Consider the following 15,876-nt stretch of genomic DNA (forward strand, 5'->3'; position numbering starts at 1 on the left):
GGCTGGCCCGCACACACCGACGATCCGCCGTGATTTGCCGTGTTGCTGCTCTTTTCTGTGGGCGATGGTTCTCCGTGCCGTCCCTTCCGGATTGTCTTGTGACTCGCTCTCTGCGTGGGTGTTGTGCTCTGCTCCTCACTGACCTTTCTGGTGTATTGCCGCTGTTGCTGCTTTACTCTCCACTTCTTGAACACAGAAACGCTAGGAAAGCAAGCAACCAAACGCTATTGTGAAATTCTAAGGCTCTGAAAAGACCAACAACAGCACACACATTACCCACACACACATATTTGTATGCTCTCACGTGTTGCTGCAGTGAACACACCCCGCACACACAACCGTCGCCGCGTGACCGGATCCAGCGGAAGGAGGGAAGGAGGAGAGAGTGAGCCGCAGAGGCCCAACATGTCCCGGCGTTTGTTTAATTCCACGGTGCTGCTCCTATTTGTCGTGTTGATGTGCTGCGGTGGAGCTGCGACCGCTCAGGTGGAAAAGGCCACTGATGCTTCAACTTCTGGGTCGGCATTGACGGGTGCCATTGCTGCAGAGGGGAGTGCTTCAGGGGGTGTTGAGAGGCCGCAACGGGTCGATCTATTTGTGGCGCAGACGACGCAGGTGCTGCCGAAGAAGGGGACTGAATCAGGTCGGAGGGATTCATTTGTTTCACCCTCTCTTGTCAGTGCTGGTGGACTAATTGCTGCTTTTGCCGAAGGTCACATAAATGCCAAAAAACCCCATACCGAATCAAATAAACCGTCTTCTGATGTTGTTGCGGGGTACATCGACGCTACGTGGGAATGGCCCACTCTTGTTGAAAAGGTCGGTAAAGGAGAATGGAGAGCGCACACTGTGCCTGGCAAAGCGGAGGGAGAGGAGAGTTTGGATTTTGTGCACCACCCCACAACAACCATGAAGGACAATAAGGTGTTTCTTCTTGTGGGAAGCACTGCCTTGTCCGTTGTAGATGAGGGTTGGAGAGAGGGCAGCTTGGAACTAAAACTGGTTGTTGGTGAGGTCACGAAGCCTCCTGCGGGCGGCGAGCCAAGTGGATGGATAAAATGGGGCAAAGTTCAATCGCCGGTCCAGCAGACTACTTTAGCTGCTCACAAAGGTAACTTGACGGAGTGTCTTGCTTCTGGTGGCTCAGGTGTTCTGATGGAGGATGGCACCATTGTGTTTTCTCTGATGGCGATGAGTGAAGAAAATGATGGCGTTTTACCCTTGATTATTTACTCGAAGGACAACGGCAGTACCTGGTTGCTCTCTGAGGACATTTCACCTGCGAACTGCACTGACCCCCGCATCACCGAGTGGGAGGGATCACTTCTCATGATTGTTGACTGCGAGAACGACCAGAGGGTGTACGAGTCGCGTGACATGGGGACAACGTGGACGGAGGTCTTCGGGAAACTCCCAGGCGTGTGGGTCAACTCACAATCGGAAGACTATCCGGACGGAGTCTGGCATGTGGATGCTCTCACCACCGCGACCATTGGGAAAAGGAAGGTCATGCTGTACACACAGAGAGGGTACGCCATGGAGGAAAACGCCAATCCGCTCTACCTTTGGGTGACGGACAACAACCGCTCGTTTTCTGTTGGACCGGTTGGCATGGACAATGCTGGGAAGAAGGAGCTCGCCAGCACCCTGCTGTACTCGGATGGCAAGTTGCATCTTTTACAAAGGAGGGGCAGTGGTGAAGGCAGTGCCATTTCACTCTCCCGCCTGACGGAGGAACTGAAGGAAATTGAGTCCGTCCTCGGTACCTGGTCGCAAAAGGACGCCTTCTTCTCCAGCTTTTCTATACCCACGGCGGGTCTGGTGGCAGTTTTTTCAAACGCATCGGCCAGCGATGACACGTGGAACGACGAGTACCTTTGCCTGAATGCAACGGTGACGAACGCAAAGAAGGTCAAAGATGGGTTTCAGTTGACGGAGCCTAACTCCGGGGTACAATGGCTTGTGAACATTCCGGCTGATAATGTGCGTCATGTATCCTTGAGCCACAACTTCACACTTGTGGCGTCGGTGACCATCGAAGAGGCCCCGAGCGAGAAAACTCTACTGACTGCGATGTTGGCGAACACTGAGCCCCCGTATATCATGAGACTGTCGTACACCGCGGATAACAAGTGGGAGACGATGCCCAAGGGCGAGACAAAACCAACAACGGAAAGCAGGCCTTGGGAGCCGAATAAAGAACACCAAGTGGCACTCATGCTGCAAGGCAACAAGGCCTCTGTGTACATTGATGGTGAGTCGCTGGGGGAGGAAGAAGTGCCGTTAACAGATGAGAAGCCACTTGAGCTTTTTGCGTTTTGCTTTGGCGCGTGCGAATTTGGTAATGGTGATGAGGAAGAGGAGCCCAGTCCGGAGGAGATCGGCAAAAAACCTCGTGTGACGGTGACGAACGTCTTTCTGTACAACCGCCCACTGAATCCCACTGAGATGAGTGCAATCAAGGACAGGATCCCCGTTCCGACGAGCACTCCAGAACCACAAGTGAAAATTGCTCCCAAACCTGTCGCGCCTACTGTACCTGCGGTGCCTGCTGTACCTGCTGTGACCGCGGTGCCTGACCCATGGGAAGTACCAGCAGCACCGGGGAGGACAACTGTGGGGAGAACCGCCAATACCCAACATGCGCCAGCGGGACGCTTGACTTCTGCTGGGAATGAAGGGACGGCACGAGAAAAGGGTGATGGTGGGGCAAATGGTGATGCTGGTTCCGCGTACGGGAGGGTGCTGCTGCCGCTGCTGCTTCTGTTGGGACTGTGGGGCTTTGCGACTGCGTGAGGAGTGTGCGGCCTCAGTGTGGGACACTTGCGCCCTCCCCCACACCGACGCACATCCAGTAATGAATTACTCTCCGCAATTCTTTTCTTTTTTTGTGTTTTTTTTTTTTTTTTTTTCTCCCCCTACTTTTGCTTGTTGCCTTGGGGCAACCACTATGAACTTTTTTTCTCATTTTTAATGGTTTAATTTGTTTAAATTTTAAATTTTATTTTTCATCCCCCATCCCCTCTATTTTTTGCTTTTGGGGCAATTCATAAGGAAGTGATTTTTTCTTTTTTTTACTTTTTTCAATTGTTTCTTGCTGCACTCTTCCTGTGAGGGGTGCCGTGTGTTTCCCGCCCAACTGCTCCACTCGCACACCCACCGACACGCTCATGACGACGGCCCTGTGCGCCTCGCCTGCTGCACGCATGAGGAGGGGCCGCGACGAACGGCGCGCTGAGGGGCGGAGCACACATTTCTTTCCCTCTTGTTTTGTTTTTGGCGGTCAGGGCGGGCAGACACCCGCAGCGCCACACACACACAGCCACACCCTGCCGCTTTTAAAAAAAGTAATTTTGCTTGCTCTCTTTGACTTTCTCACTGTGTTTTTTTTCATGCGGTGGCGCACCCCTCGGTGTTGGCCTCGTGAGCATTTCTCTCTCCTCTGATGATTTTTTTTTTTTTTGCTGCGCTCACTCTCCCGATGGAGAGACGCGACTCCCGTCATGTCTGCGTGCTTCTCTCAGTCCCCACACACAAGAAGAGTGACTGTGCTCTGCAGGCCGCACTCACGCGCCGATGAAAGGGCAGAGGGGAGCAGCAACACGCAGATGACCCCATGAAATATAAACGATGTGCGGACACATGGAGGGTCAGGCGGTTGAAAGACACGTAAAGATATTTTTAATTTTATTTTCGGACAAAATATGCAGACAGTTCCTGGAGTAACATGGTAACCACGTGAAATTTTTTTTTTATTATTATTTGTGTGGAACAGTAATAGAGGACGACTTTTTTCTTTTTTATATAATTATTTTGTGCGAGGGGGTTAGTATATGATGAAAGGGAATTGTTTTTTTAATTATTTTGAATAAATTTTTTATGAATTGCCGCTGCTATGTCTGCAGTGCAATATCATGAGCTTGAGCAGTCTTTTTATTTCTGCCATGCACCTCTGCTGTACATTTTTGTTTGTGCGTCCCCTCACATGCTCCGCTCCTGTTTTTACTTCTTTGCTTCGTGTTTCTGCGGGCACACACAACCACATGCACACACAAAATGCAAATTGCAGTGGATTTGGATGCTTCTTTTGTAGCGGTTGCTGGCGGTTGCGGGTGGCTGCTGCTTCTTCCGTGGGCATGAAGGGAAGGAGGAGAGAGGGAGCGCGCACCGCGAGTCATTCTTTCCTGCGGGTGTGATGCGCGCGGTGGGCTGCGACTGCTGTGGAGGGCTGCATCCTTTCGGTGTGCACTTCTCCGCCGTTGTTCCGTGCGTTTGCGCATGTCATTTGTTATGCGCGTGCGTGCTGGGCATGTTTTTCCGGTGCGTTGAGTAGCCATCATCTGTCTATGGCGGCTTGTGTGAGTGAGCACCTGCGGATGAGGGTCAGGGCGTATGGAATGAGGGAATGGCTTGAGGAAAGGGGAATTTGATTTGGAGGGTATTTGGACCGGATTCATTTGGCTGCGGTGGACACATGCACGACGGATGCGTTTCTGCATAGTGGGAGAGGATGCGACAGGATTTTCCGAAGTGGCCCGTCAATGCAATTCGGGTTTCATAGCACTGGGGCACAGTGGTCTCCCTGCAATGGCTGGTGACGGACCCTAGTGGGCCGGTGTATTTATGCTGCTGCTGCTGCTGCTGCTGCTCGAGGAGGCGTAGAAGTTCGATTTGAGGTGAGCGGCGGAAGGGCCACACATCCCGCAGTGATGGTCGTCGTTGGCCCACCGGGTGCCTCTGAAGGTTTTGTTGGATGCAACGTCCTTATGCCCGTCTCTGGATGGCGGCATCCCTGATGCAGCCAACGAACGGGGCAGGGAGCGACGGCGAGACGCAAGTACGTGTGGATGTTTGGATCGGCCGGCACACCGCACGCTGAGCGCATGACACGGTGAGGGCCGGACCTAGAAAAGGGACACCGCGTGGGACGTCAATCCTCACTGCAGCGACCGCCACCGAATTCGGATTTGCTAGCACCTTCTGCGGTCCCTCTTCCTTCCCTCACTTCTGTGCCGAGGACTGTGCCGCGGGATCCAGCAGCGCGATGTTTGGCCGCAGGAACATGGCCCGAACAAATGATTTGTGGGAGGAGATGTGCACTGCGACGAGAAGGAAAAGAAAAAATGTTGCGAGACGACCACCACCACAAGACCGGAGTGAAGTTGTGTTTTGTCTGCTTGCGCGAGGGCAGCCTGCCACCTGGTCGGTTAGGAGGATTATTTTCTTTTTTTGCGTCGTTGCGCTCTCTTTTTATTCCTCTGGGTTTTTCTTGCGGACCTGCGAAGGGAGATTTGCAAGAAATTCCTGCGAGGCGTCCGTGCCGTCGTCGGAAAAGCGGATCCTCCCTTGAAAAACGCTACTTTTTAAATTTGTTTTGGGCGGGGAGTTCCTGTCGATTCAACGCGGCTTTGTTTTACGGATTTGATGCGTGTGTTTCCGAGCGGTTCGATCTGTGCTCCCAGCCCACTCGAATGTGGTGTGCGCGTCGACGTGAAGGTGCCTGCCAGCCGTTTTATTGCCTCCCCCGCTGTGGCTGCTGCCGCTGCCTTCCTCCCTTCCTGAGGTCCTGCGGCTTCTTGACAAGATGTTTTGGAGAAGGCGTTGCCGCTCTTATCGTCCATTGTATTTTGATTCTGGTGTCGCGGTCAGGAGACATTGAACGAGAGGGTTTGCTGCCCTTTTGTTTTATTTGTCCTCTCTGCCTGACGGCCAGTTCTACACAAACGTGCTCCTCGGCACCTCAGTTGGGACTGGCCATCGCATATGCGCCAACTTTCCGTTGCTTTTTTGCATTGGCGCAATTATTTTTATTTATTATTAACTGACGCCATTCTGTCCGGCGTGTCACTTTGATTGGATTGTGTGGGATTGCCCGCCAACACCATCAAACAAAACAGGCTGAAGAGTTTACTTATTAAAATGTCATCTTGTGCGCAGGTATTGTTCACATGTTCTGTTGATGCGCACTCAAACAGCGAGGAGTCCGGAACTATGCGTGCGTGGAATTTTTCCTGCCATGTGAGCTGCGGGCAGCACCGAGGGGCTGTCACCTTGACTCCGCAGAGTTGTTGTGTCTCTTTGCAGGGTTGGCAGGGGAATTTCATGCAGCCTGCTACTGCTGGTGTGTCCTCAAATGTTGTCACTCCATGCGAATAATGTGCTTTATCGAGTGAGGGGTTGATTGGGTTTGTGTGCACTCTGATTGTGTTTGCTACTTTGTGCGGGCACGCAACACTTGAGTGGTGGGAAAATGGAGCGGGGCGATGCATGGCTGTGTCTCGCCCATCGTTCAGTGCACGATGGTGTGGTGCACATTGTGGTGCTGACTCTGCGATGTGACTGCGGTCCCCTGCGCGGCAATGGTGGTGGGTGGAGGAGAGTGTTGACCCGCGGCGGGGCGGTGGGATCGTGCCTCCTTTTCTCTTTGTTCCTTCCCTTTTGTGAAGGTGTGCACTTATTTTTGGTGTCGGTGATGAGGCAAACAGACCGACAACGTGAATAAAACAAAATAAAAAAGGGCGATAGTGAGGCGGTGTTGTGGCCGATTGCATGTTGCGTTGCTGCGGGGGCGGTGGACCTCGACTGTTCCACCGACCGGCGTCGCAGTGCGGCTGCATGGCGCACCGATCGCCCCACTGTGCGAGTGCCACGCCCAACGCCATTGGGACTGCGGGACGAAACAGCCGCGAGTGTCCTTTGGAGCCGGCGGCACCTGCTGGCCGCAGTTGGGCGGTGCGAGTGGGACGCTTCACCGCACGGGTGTTGTGATGGCACCTCGCCGTGGCTCTTGTGATGGTTCCGACGCTGCAGCTCGACATGTGGTGGGGAGTAAAGTGTGGCCGCAGTGGAACATGAGCAGCACCGTAGAGGAAATCCTGCAGGAAAGGAACGCATTACCAAAATGAGGCTGAATGATTTCCTTCGGAATCATTTTGACGGCAGGGGCGTTGGGGAATTTAATGGGAACGTCTCTATGAAGGACCTTTTAAGTAGCCCCAATGAGTTCATCAAAGACAAAGTGTTATTGAGCACAATAAAGGCATCGTCGTCATACCAAGAGCTGAAAAAAGAGCGTGAAGAGTTTTACTTGATATTGGAGGCTTTATGTAAGCTTGCAAAAGAATGTATTGTCACTCTCAGGCAATGGAGGGAATTTAAAAGAAAGGATACGGTCATTTCTCTTGCAAGGGCACAAATAAACACAGCCTACTCTTGTGTACTGAGAGAAGAGAGTCGGAAAGCAGAAGGGGCAAGGTGAGAACGAAAAGAACTGGGAATTGACGTTTCCACTGGGATTAAAGATGCGGTTTTTGAGGAAGAGTTCGCGTCATGGACATACAACTGAATGATTTTCTTACGATGGAATTGGACGGCAGGGGCGCTGTGGAAGCCAAACGGGATGTCTTGCGGGAGGAGTTTGTAAAGGCCTCCTACGAGGTATATTTGCGATGCGGGAGTATTGGGCGAAATACAGGCAACAGATGGTTACAAGAGGATGGAGAGGGCTGTAAGGGATGAAATGGATATGGAAGAAGATGTACACAAGCTTTAAAATAATGCTATTTACGATCTACTGAGGCGGCTGGCAGCTGCTGCGGAGGCAACGGCAAGTGTTCATGAAATCAATAAAAGGTTTTTGGATGCAGCCCTTGAGGAAGCGAGGAATCCAACGACGTCGAGCGCACCGATATACCTGGAGGGATGCTACGAGTCTGTGTACAATGCGAGGTGGCATCGTGTCGTGGAGGTTACTGGCGGCGAGGGGACGGGAATGGAAGTGAGGGAGGGGAAACCACCGCAGTCATGGACGTACAGGGCAGTTGGCCGAACCCTCGAAAAGGATGACGGTGTGGAGCAATCCGGTGCACCGCGTCTCAGGCTGATGGTGCTCACCTCGGACAAGGGATGGTCGTACTCGTGGAGAAAGGAAATTAAATCCACTCGTTACTGCTATGTTAACTGCGAGGTGGAGCGAGTGTGGCAGGTCGTCAAGGGCGATCTCACCAAGTGGTTCAACAGTCTTCCTGAGGAGCACTTTACGCCAATTCCGCACGCCTTGATTGGGACGCCCGGGATCGGGAAATCTTTGGCTGCCGGCTCGTATCTCCTCTACCAGCTGCTGCACTATGATGTCAGGAAACTCCCATTGGTTGCGTACGTTATTAAGAATTCAATATACCTGTTTGACAAGACTAAAAAAAACGGTATCAGACCTCGGAAGCGAGGCCGTTTTCGTGGATCTTTTGAAAGATCTTATTCTACGTGGTGTGAAGGGTTATATTATCTACGACTTGGCACAACAGGGGAGGGAACCGCATTTTGTTTTACCTTTCACTCTGTGGGGCATGATTGCGGTGACACCACCGAACAAAAACAACTTTAAAGGATGGAAGAAACAAAATGGACCAACTCGAATCATAATGAATTGCCCTGATGAGAGCGATGTGAGGGCATTATGCGTTTGGATGAAGCGCAATGAGCAAAGGAGACAAGGTGAATACTGGCGGGAGGTGAAGGGTCGCATGGATGAAGTGGGACCGATTCTTCGCGTCATTTTTAACGCGCAAAAATTTAATAACCGGAAAAACGATATCGACAAAGTCATAGATGTTGTTGACAGTTCCAATGCCAAGCATTACGTTGGCGGGATGAGTGACAAATTATGGGAGGCTGTGAATCCGTCTCACAAACTTGTGCAAATTGTCCGAGTGTCAGAGGATTCAATAAATGAAACATATCTCAATTCTCCAGCCTCCCGTGTGATTGCCAACAAAATGTATATTCATCTATCGACGAAAATGCATTCTAGGGAAATTTTTAAGCTACTCATGCATCCCGACGTCATTTTGTTATCTAACGTTTTGGAGATGTTAGGCACGGTCACGTTTATGTGTAGAGGTGCTGTGAATATAATAATAATAAAACTAAAGGAGTTGAAACCACCAGAAGGACGCGTGTTCCAGCTAGCGGCGCTGCAAAGGAACCCTGAAGGGCACCCTACTGAAGCTGTTGGATTACCGACAAAGCAAGGCGATCCTGGGAAGAATTTAGCAAGGTACAGGGTGATGTACAAATCAGTGTTCCCAAACTTTCCGCTGGTGGACGCCTTTTTCTTCATGGAGTCACCGCGGAAGACACTGGTTGGACTGCAGATGAATACGGCGGATGCTCACCACACCATACCCAGCACTGTGAATGAGTTCACTGAGCGTATGGCGGAATATTTTAATGGTTGGGAGGAATTATCCCGAGACATGTCGTGGGAGATTATTAATGTGCAGCACGCAGACAGCGCGCCGATGAGTGGTTGGCAGAGATGTGATGTCGTCAATTCCGATAATGTGAGCAAAAAGGAAAAGAAGGGGATTGCGATTTTCTGGAAGCAAAAGGTGCACCAGTACATAGCAGCAATATCATCCGGAGGCTTTAGAAGAGATACAGCTCTCCGAAGTGAGGAATAACCACCGAAATAGGAAAACAAATTGGGGAGTGTGAAAGGGGCGGTTTTGATTTCTGGTAAAAAGTACTGTGGGATATATATATTTTTGGATGCTTGTGTCTGAGCATGCGGTGCGGGATGCACCATCCCCAGGCGGCAGCACAGCACACATTCAAAAATGTCCACCGCTATCGAACTTAACAGCGACAGAAGAAAATTGGGGAGGGAAAGGGGTTGCCTGGTTTCTGGTGGAAAACATTGGGTGATTTTTATGTAGCATGTTAATTGTGTGTGCATACGGGGCATAATTGGAGAATTGCCCCGGTATGAAAAAACCATTATGGCTGGTGGTCTTACGGTGTTGCTGCATCCTTTTTTTAGGAGCTTCTGAAGAGAATGATCGCGGGAGACCTGGAGAACTTAATTGATGTATATGTATCCTGATAAAACTAATGCTCTTCTTTATGAGACTTTTCCTATCGTATGAATTTTGGGAAGGCCATGACCTTAAAGGGGCAGGGAACCGATAGCGGCCGGACAATTTTTTATTTTTATTTTAAGCTTACAGATACAGCCAGTTTGGTTTAAGGAAATGGCATTGGTTCCTTACACGGTTTCTGAGTGGTGTGATATTGGCGCCCGTCTCTGGGACCTGGTACGCCAATGTGGCGACACCCGGGTGCAGACAACGTTCATTAATGGTCATTATATGTCGGATGAGACGTTAACTGCGGCTCACTCATCGACATGCTTACGTCTGATTTTGGGAAATGTCACCAAGCCCTGGGAAGATTCGAGCCTTACGGGACATATTGCGAATCTCCGGGCGTTTCAATTAGCAAATTTTGAGAATCAATTGATCTTGCCCATCATGGGCGGCTGAGGGGAGTTGCAATGCACGCGGCTGCGGAAGGCCACACGCATTGTTTATCTCACGTTGACTGCCACTTTGGATGCTTTTTCTCGAGGCCGTGAATCCTTTCCAATTTACTTGGAGGTAATTGATTACACCAGTTGTGGAAGGTGTTTTCTCTCCATACGAGGATGGCGCACGGGAGACAAGGAAGAAAAAGAGCGACGCCTCGCCAAAGGAGCGGCCGCTGGAACGTTGACGAGACTCGGGATTGTCTGCACGGCCAGCTGCGTTTCCTTGGCAGGATGTTCCTTGAGGCGTTCATTGGTCCGAGAGTGAGGTGCACGCACGGGCAGACACCGCGGCAACAGTGTCATTGGTTCTCCGTTGCACGAATGAGACTGCGGACACCAGGCGTGGCAGGTGACGTCCTCTGCGAACCTCCTCCCTTTTCTGTTTCACACCTTGGCATTTTCTGCATGTGGTCACCGCTCCAACTGGCCGTCTTCTGTGAAACGAGAGCCGCCTGTATTCTTCGCCATCGCATTAAAGAGTCGTGAGGAGGGTTTGAGGGTGCGTTGAGGAGCCATGTGGCCTCTGCGAGCATTTCCACTGTTTTTCATAGGTGTTGAATGTTGGATTGCCGAAACGCACCTTGAGTGCTTGCCTTAGAAGCTCGCATGACTGGGCGGCAAACGTGTTCGTGGAGGTGCAGGAGGGCCACGCCATTGGGAGGAGGAAGAGTGAATGGGTGGGTGGGTGGGTGTGTCTGTGGCCCATATGTGGTGCTTGACTGGTGCTTCACGTTGTTTGGTGTTATTATCATTTGCATCCACAAAGAATGGCTTTGGGTGCTGCTTCTCCTAACTATCTTTCTTTGTCTGTGTGCTGCGTGTTTGTGGGCATGGCTCTTCTTCCGTGCTGTGCATTTGCCGCGCTAGCTGTCGATGGTCTGTGTGAAATATGTGATGATTTGCGGCATTTTGTTGGATTGTGCTTTGATGTTTGCCGCAGGGTGACAGCCAGATTGGAGGCGTTGCTTTTTCTTTACTGTGATCACGTGCGATGTGTATGGGAGGCCTCTCGGGGAAGCGCCAGCCAACCTTGTCGTGGAACATATGTATTATGCCACACCATTTATTGACGTGGAATGAATTGGGGTTTTGCATATAAGCTTCTGTGCATTCTTGCCGTGGTGCTCCTCATGCAGAGCCCGGGCGTCACGGATGGTGCATGTGGCAGGCAGAACCTCGTGCATGGCGGAATGAAGAGACGAGGGGCTGATTGTTTGGTTGTTAGCGACGAGTCCTGTCTCACTGCTTGGAGGGGACTGTCGTTTGCTGGGGCAACCTGTTTTGTGTGTCCAGACACTGCTTGCGCCGAGTGGCGGGGTGCCATTTTGGTGTGTTTGCGGCACCGTCAAGCGGGGCGGCAGAGCGTGACGTTTACGGACTGTGTGCCTGTGAGCCGATGAACGTGGTTGGAAACGTGTTTGAGGAGAATCCGCGAAAGGAGTGAAATGCGTTTGGCGGTGCTGCTGTTCGAAGTGCGAGGGAGGAAGAAAAACAATTGCTTTCTGACATGTCGGTGAGTGTGCCACGGCCACCAATGTGTTTTCAGTGAGAGGGGCAGGAGGGAGTGAGACGGAGACTGTGCGCACCCGCTGCGATGTGTGGTGCGACAGGATGCGATTGCCATTGTGAAGGGTGTAACGGCCGTCATGCGTGCAGCAGAGCGTCATCTGCGTGTCTGCAGAGCGTGTATGTGCCGCGAGGAGGTGCAGGCGACCTCTCATCATTGGGCTGCTGAGGCCGTTTTTCCTCTCTACTCAGCGGGAGAAGCAACTCTTCTTGCAGGCGATGTGCTGCTCTGTATCGATGCCCCAACGGGTTGTCACGCAGCCGTGTCGTTGCAGTGCAACTCTCGTGCTTCTCACTGCACACGCGGCTCCCTGTCGCTTGGCTTATTTGCAGGGCCATGGCCTGCGGTCCCCATTGGGAGGCTGCCCAATTGTTTTTCTTAATTTTTGTGTGCTGTTGAGAAGTGCTGGGGAGAATAATGGCTGCGGGGACGCTGATGGTGTGGTTCGCTTTGAGTGGTGGCGGTGTGTACTGCTGTTGTGTTGCCTTTTTTCCGCTGTTTTTTGTTGCTTTCCTTCAAGAAGGAAGTTACTACCAAACGCTAAACGCTATTGTGAAATTCGAAGGTACTGAAAGGACCAACAACAGCACACACACCGCCCACACACATATTTATATGCTCTCACGTGTTGCTGCTGTGAAGGCACCCCGCACACACAACCGTCGCCGCGTGACCGGATCCAGCGGAAGGAGGGAAGGAGGAGAGAGTGAGCCGCAGAGGCCCAACATGTCCCGGCGTCACTTCTATTCTGCGGTGCTGCTTCTACTCCTCGTCGTGATGGTTTGCGGCGGCAGTGGAGCTGCGCACGCTGTGGAGAGAAACTCAGGGGATTTGCAACTGCCGCAGGAGATCGCCATGCTTGTGCCGAATAAGACGCAGGTGGTACCAAAAAGTGGTGGTGAAGGCAAAGTGAAGGATATCTTTGCTTCACCCGCTCTCGTCCGTGCTGGTGGAGTGATGATTGCATTTGTCGAAGGCCGCACCAAAAATAAACTTTTTCCAGAAGTGATTGATCTCAGTTCTTCTGATATTGTTGCCGGTTACATCAAGGCTCCAGAGACATGGCAGTCTCTTGTTGCTGAGGTAACCAAAGATGACTGGCAGGCACACACTGTCCTTGAGAGTGCGAATAATAGTAATCATCGTGTGGGTGTTGCGAGGCTACCCACCGGAATTACAAGGGGCAATAAAGTGTTTCTGCTAGTGGGGAGCTATGAAGAGAGGCGTGAAATTGATGATTATATTTGGAAGGCCGAGGCATGGAACATTAAAGTGATTGAGGGTGAGGCCACGCAGTCCACGGAAGTTCAGCCGACTCAACCGATCAACTGGAGTGAACCCAAACCGCTGTTCCAAACTGACTCTCCTAATAATAAAGGTGACCTAAAGGAATTTTTGGGTGGTGGTGGCTCAGGAATTGTGATGGGGAATGGCACACTTGTGTTTCCCCTGACGGCAAAGGATGAAAGTAATAAAGTTTTCTCCCTAATCACTTATTCGACGGACGACGGCCAAAAGTGGGAGATACCAGGGGGCGTTTCTTCTGTGGCATGCCGTTCCCCCCGCGTCACCGAATGGGAGGAGGGAACACTTCTCATGGTTACTTATTGCGAGGATGGCCGCAAGGTGTTTGAGTCGCGTGACATGGGGAAAACGTGGACGGAGGCTTTTGGGACACTCCCAGGCGTGTGGCTCAAATCAGGTCCAGAACTTCCGGAAGTAAGTTTGCGTGTTGATGCTCTCATCACCGCGACCATTGAGGGAAGGAAGGTCATGCTGTACACTCAGAAAGTGAGGCATTTTCTGGAAGTGGATGAACCCAACGCACTCCACCTTTGGGTCACGGACAACAACCGCACTTTTCATCTTGGACCGTTTTCTGTGGACTGTGCTGAGAATAAGACGTTTGCCAACACCTTGCTGTACTCGGATGATGCGTTGCACCTTTTACAAGCGAAGGGCGATCATGAAAGCACAGCCGTTTCACTTGCCCGCCTAACGGAGGAGCTGAATACGATCAATTCTGTCCTTAGTACTTGGGTACAGTTGGACGCTTCCTTCTCCGAGTCGTCTATACCCACGGCTGGTCTGGTTGGATTCCTGTCCAATACGACGTCCAGTGGAGACACGTGGATCGACGGGTACCGTTGCATGAATGCAACGGTGACGAAGGCAGCGAAGGTTGAAAATGGTTTCAAGTTCACGGGGCCTGGGTCCAGGGCAACATGGCCCGTAAACAGTCGGTGGGATATTAAACAGTACGGCTTTGTGGATTACAACTTCACTATTGTGGCGATGGCGACTATACACCAGGTTCCGAGTGAGAGCACTCCTCTGCTGGGTGCGAGTCTGAGGGGCAATAAGAGGACGAAGTTAATTGGTTTGTCGTACGGTGCGGGCGGTAAGTGGGAGACAGTGTATGACGGGACAAAAACAGTACAGGGTGGCACTTGGGAGCCGGGGAGAGAATACCAGGTGGCGCTCATGCTGCAGGACGGCAACAAGGGCTTCGTGTACGTGGATGGTGTGCTTGTGGGGAACCCGGCGATGTTACCAACACCTGAGGAGCGGTGGACTGAATTCTCACATTTCTACTTTGGGGGCGACGAGGGAGACAGCGGCAGCGATGCGACGTTGACGGACGTCTTTCTGTACAACCGCCCACTGAGTGTCGGTGAACTAAAAATGATCAAGGAAGTTGAAGATAAAAAAGAAAAGGGAAGCGGTGACAGTGAAGATAAAAAAGAAAGCGGTGACAGTGAAGACAAAAAAGAAAGCGGTGACAGTGAAGACAAAAAAGGAAGCGGTGACAGTGAAGATAAAAAAGAAAGCGGTGACAGTGAAGATAAAAAAGAAAGCGGTGACAGTGAAGATAAAAAAGGAAGCGGTGACGGCGCATTCACACCAGCGGTGTCCAATGCCACGACACACACAGCAGAGGAGGAGACCGTAAACCAGTCGGCATCTGGAACATTTTCAATTACCGACAGTACTGAGGGTGACGTGAGCTCTGATGAGAATGGGGAGACGACGGGAGGAGCTGATGGGCAAGAGGAAGATATCCAGCCACAGGACGGGGAAGCAAATGCTGCGGCACTCGGCTTCGCACTCAAAAGCAGTCTTGGAACTTCGTCGCAGTGGGATGGCAGCGTTGCTGGCACCATGCGTGAGAGCAGGGTGCTGCTGCCATCGCTGTTCCTTCTGTTGGGACTCTGGGGGTTTGCGGCTCTGTGAGGAGTGTGCGGCCTCAGTGTGGGACACTTGCGCCCTCCCCCACACCGACGCACATCCGGTTATGAATTACTCTCCGCAATAAACAATACCTTTTTTTTTTATTATTGCTTGTTGCCTTGGGGCAACCACTATGAACTTTTTTTCTTTTCTACTCTTCCCTCTTTCAATTGTTTGTTGCTTCACTCTTCCTGCGAGGGGTGACGTGTGTTCCCGCCCAACTGCTCCACTCGCACACCCACCGACACGCTCATGACGACGGCCCTGTGCGCCTCGCCTGCTGCACGCATGAGGAGGGGCCGCGACGAACGGCGCGCTGAGGGAGCCGTGACGTGTGGGCGTGCGACGAGGGCCGGTGGGGCGGAGCACACATTTCTTTCCCTCTTGTTTTGTTTTTGGCGGTCAGGGCGGGCAGACACCCGCAGCGCTACACACACACAGCCACACCCTGCCGCCGTGTTTTTCTTTTTTTTTTTTTGCTGCGCTCATACTTCCAATGTAAAGACACGACTGCCGTCATGTCTGCGTGCTTCTCTCAGCCCCCACACATACACACGAGTGACTGTGCTCTGTAGGCCGCACTCACGCACGCCGATGGGAGGGCTGAGGGGAGCAGCAACACGCGGATGACCCGTGAAATATAAACGATGTGCGGACACGTGGAGGGTCAGACGGTTGAAGACACGTAACATATTTTTAATTTGTGGACAAA

At 51.8% G+C, this 15,876-nt stretch overlaps 2 protein-coding genes and 1 pseudogene across 2 annotated transcripts, besides 17 other annotated features; all 3 read left to right on the forward strand.

The window, feature by feature from the left end:
* Window positions 1-482: part of a sequence feature (haploid, Esmeraldo-like haplotype) that runs on past the window's edge.
* On the forward strand, window positions 295-2,796 carry Tc00.1047053506471.100 (trans-sialidase, putative; the record flags this gene model as incomplete). Its single annotated transcript, XM_809836.1, has 1 exon — window positions 295-2,796. The coding sequence occupies one exon, from the start codon at window positions 295-297 to the stop codon at window positions 2,794-2,796; it is 2,502 nt and encodes an 833-aa protein (XP_814929.1).
* Window positions 483-3,379: a sequence feature (areas not merged during assembly with more than two copies in the genome that could not be assigned to a particular haplotype).
* Window positions 2,876-2,912: a microsatellite.
* Window positions 2,978-3,009: a sequence feature (AT_rich).
* Window positions 3,380-4,025: a sequence feature (heterozygous, non-Esmeraldo-like haplotype).
* Window positions 3,742-3,764: a sequence feature (AT_rich).
* Window positions 3,851-3,881: a sequence feature (AT_rich).
* Window positions 4,026-9,581: a sequence feature (areas not merged during assembly with more than two copies in the genome that could not be assigned to a particular haplotype).
* Window positions 4,625-4,649: a microsatellite.
* Window positions 5,800-5,821: a sequence feature (AT_rich).
* Tc00.1047053506471.110 lies at window positions 6,525-9,461 on the forward strand (annotated as a pseudogene).
* Window positions 9,582-11,105: a sequence feature (haploid, Esmeraldo-like haplotype).
* Window positions 9,819-9,997: a mobile genetic element.
* Window positions 9,819-10,331: a mobile genetic element.
* Window positions 9,979-9,999: a sequence feature (AT_rich).
* Window positions 11,106-14,170: a sequence feature (areas not merged during assembly with more than two copies in the genome that could not be assigned to a particular haplotype).
* Tc00.1047053506471.120 (trans-sialidase, putative) lies at window positions 12,351-15,167 on the forward strand (the record flags this gene model as incomplete). Its single annotated transcript, XM_809837.1, has 1 exon — window positions 12,351-15,167. The coding sequence occupies one exon, from the start codon at window positions 12,351-12,353 to the stop codon at window positions 15,165-15,167; it is 2,817 nt and encodes a 938-aa protein (XP_814930.1).
* Window positions 14,171-15,069: a sequence feature (haploid, Esmeraldo-like haplotype).
* Window positions 15,070-15,876: a sequence feature (areas not merged during assembly with more than two copies in the genome that could not be assigned to a particular haplotype).

This window comes from Trypanosoma cruzi, genomic scaffold (assembly GCF_000209065.1).
Source record: "Trypanosoma cruzi strain CL Brener 1047053516961 genomic scaffold, whole genome shotgun sequence".
NCBI classification, from domain to species: domain Eukaryota; phylum Euglenozoa; class Kinetoplastea; order Trypanosomatida; family Trypanosomatidae; genus Trypanosoma; species Trypanosoma cruzi.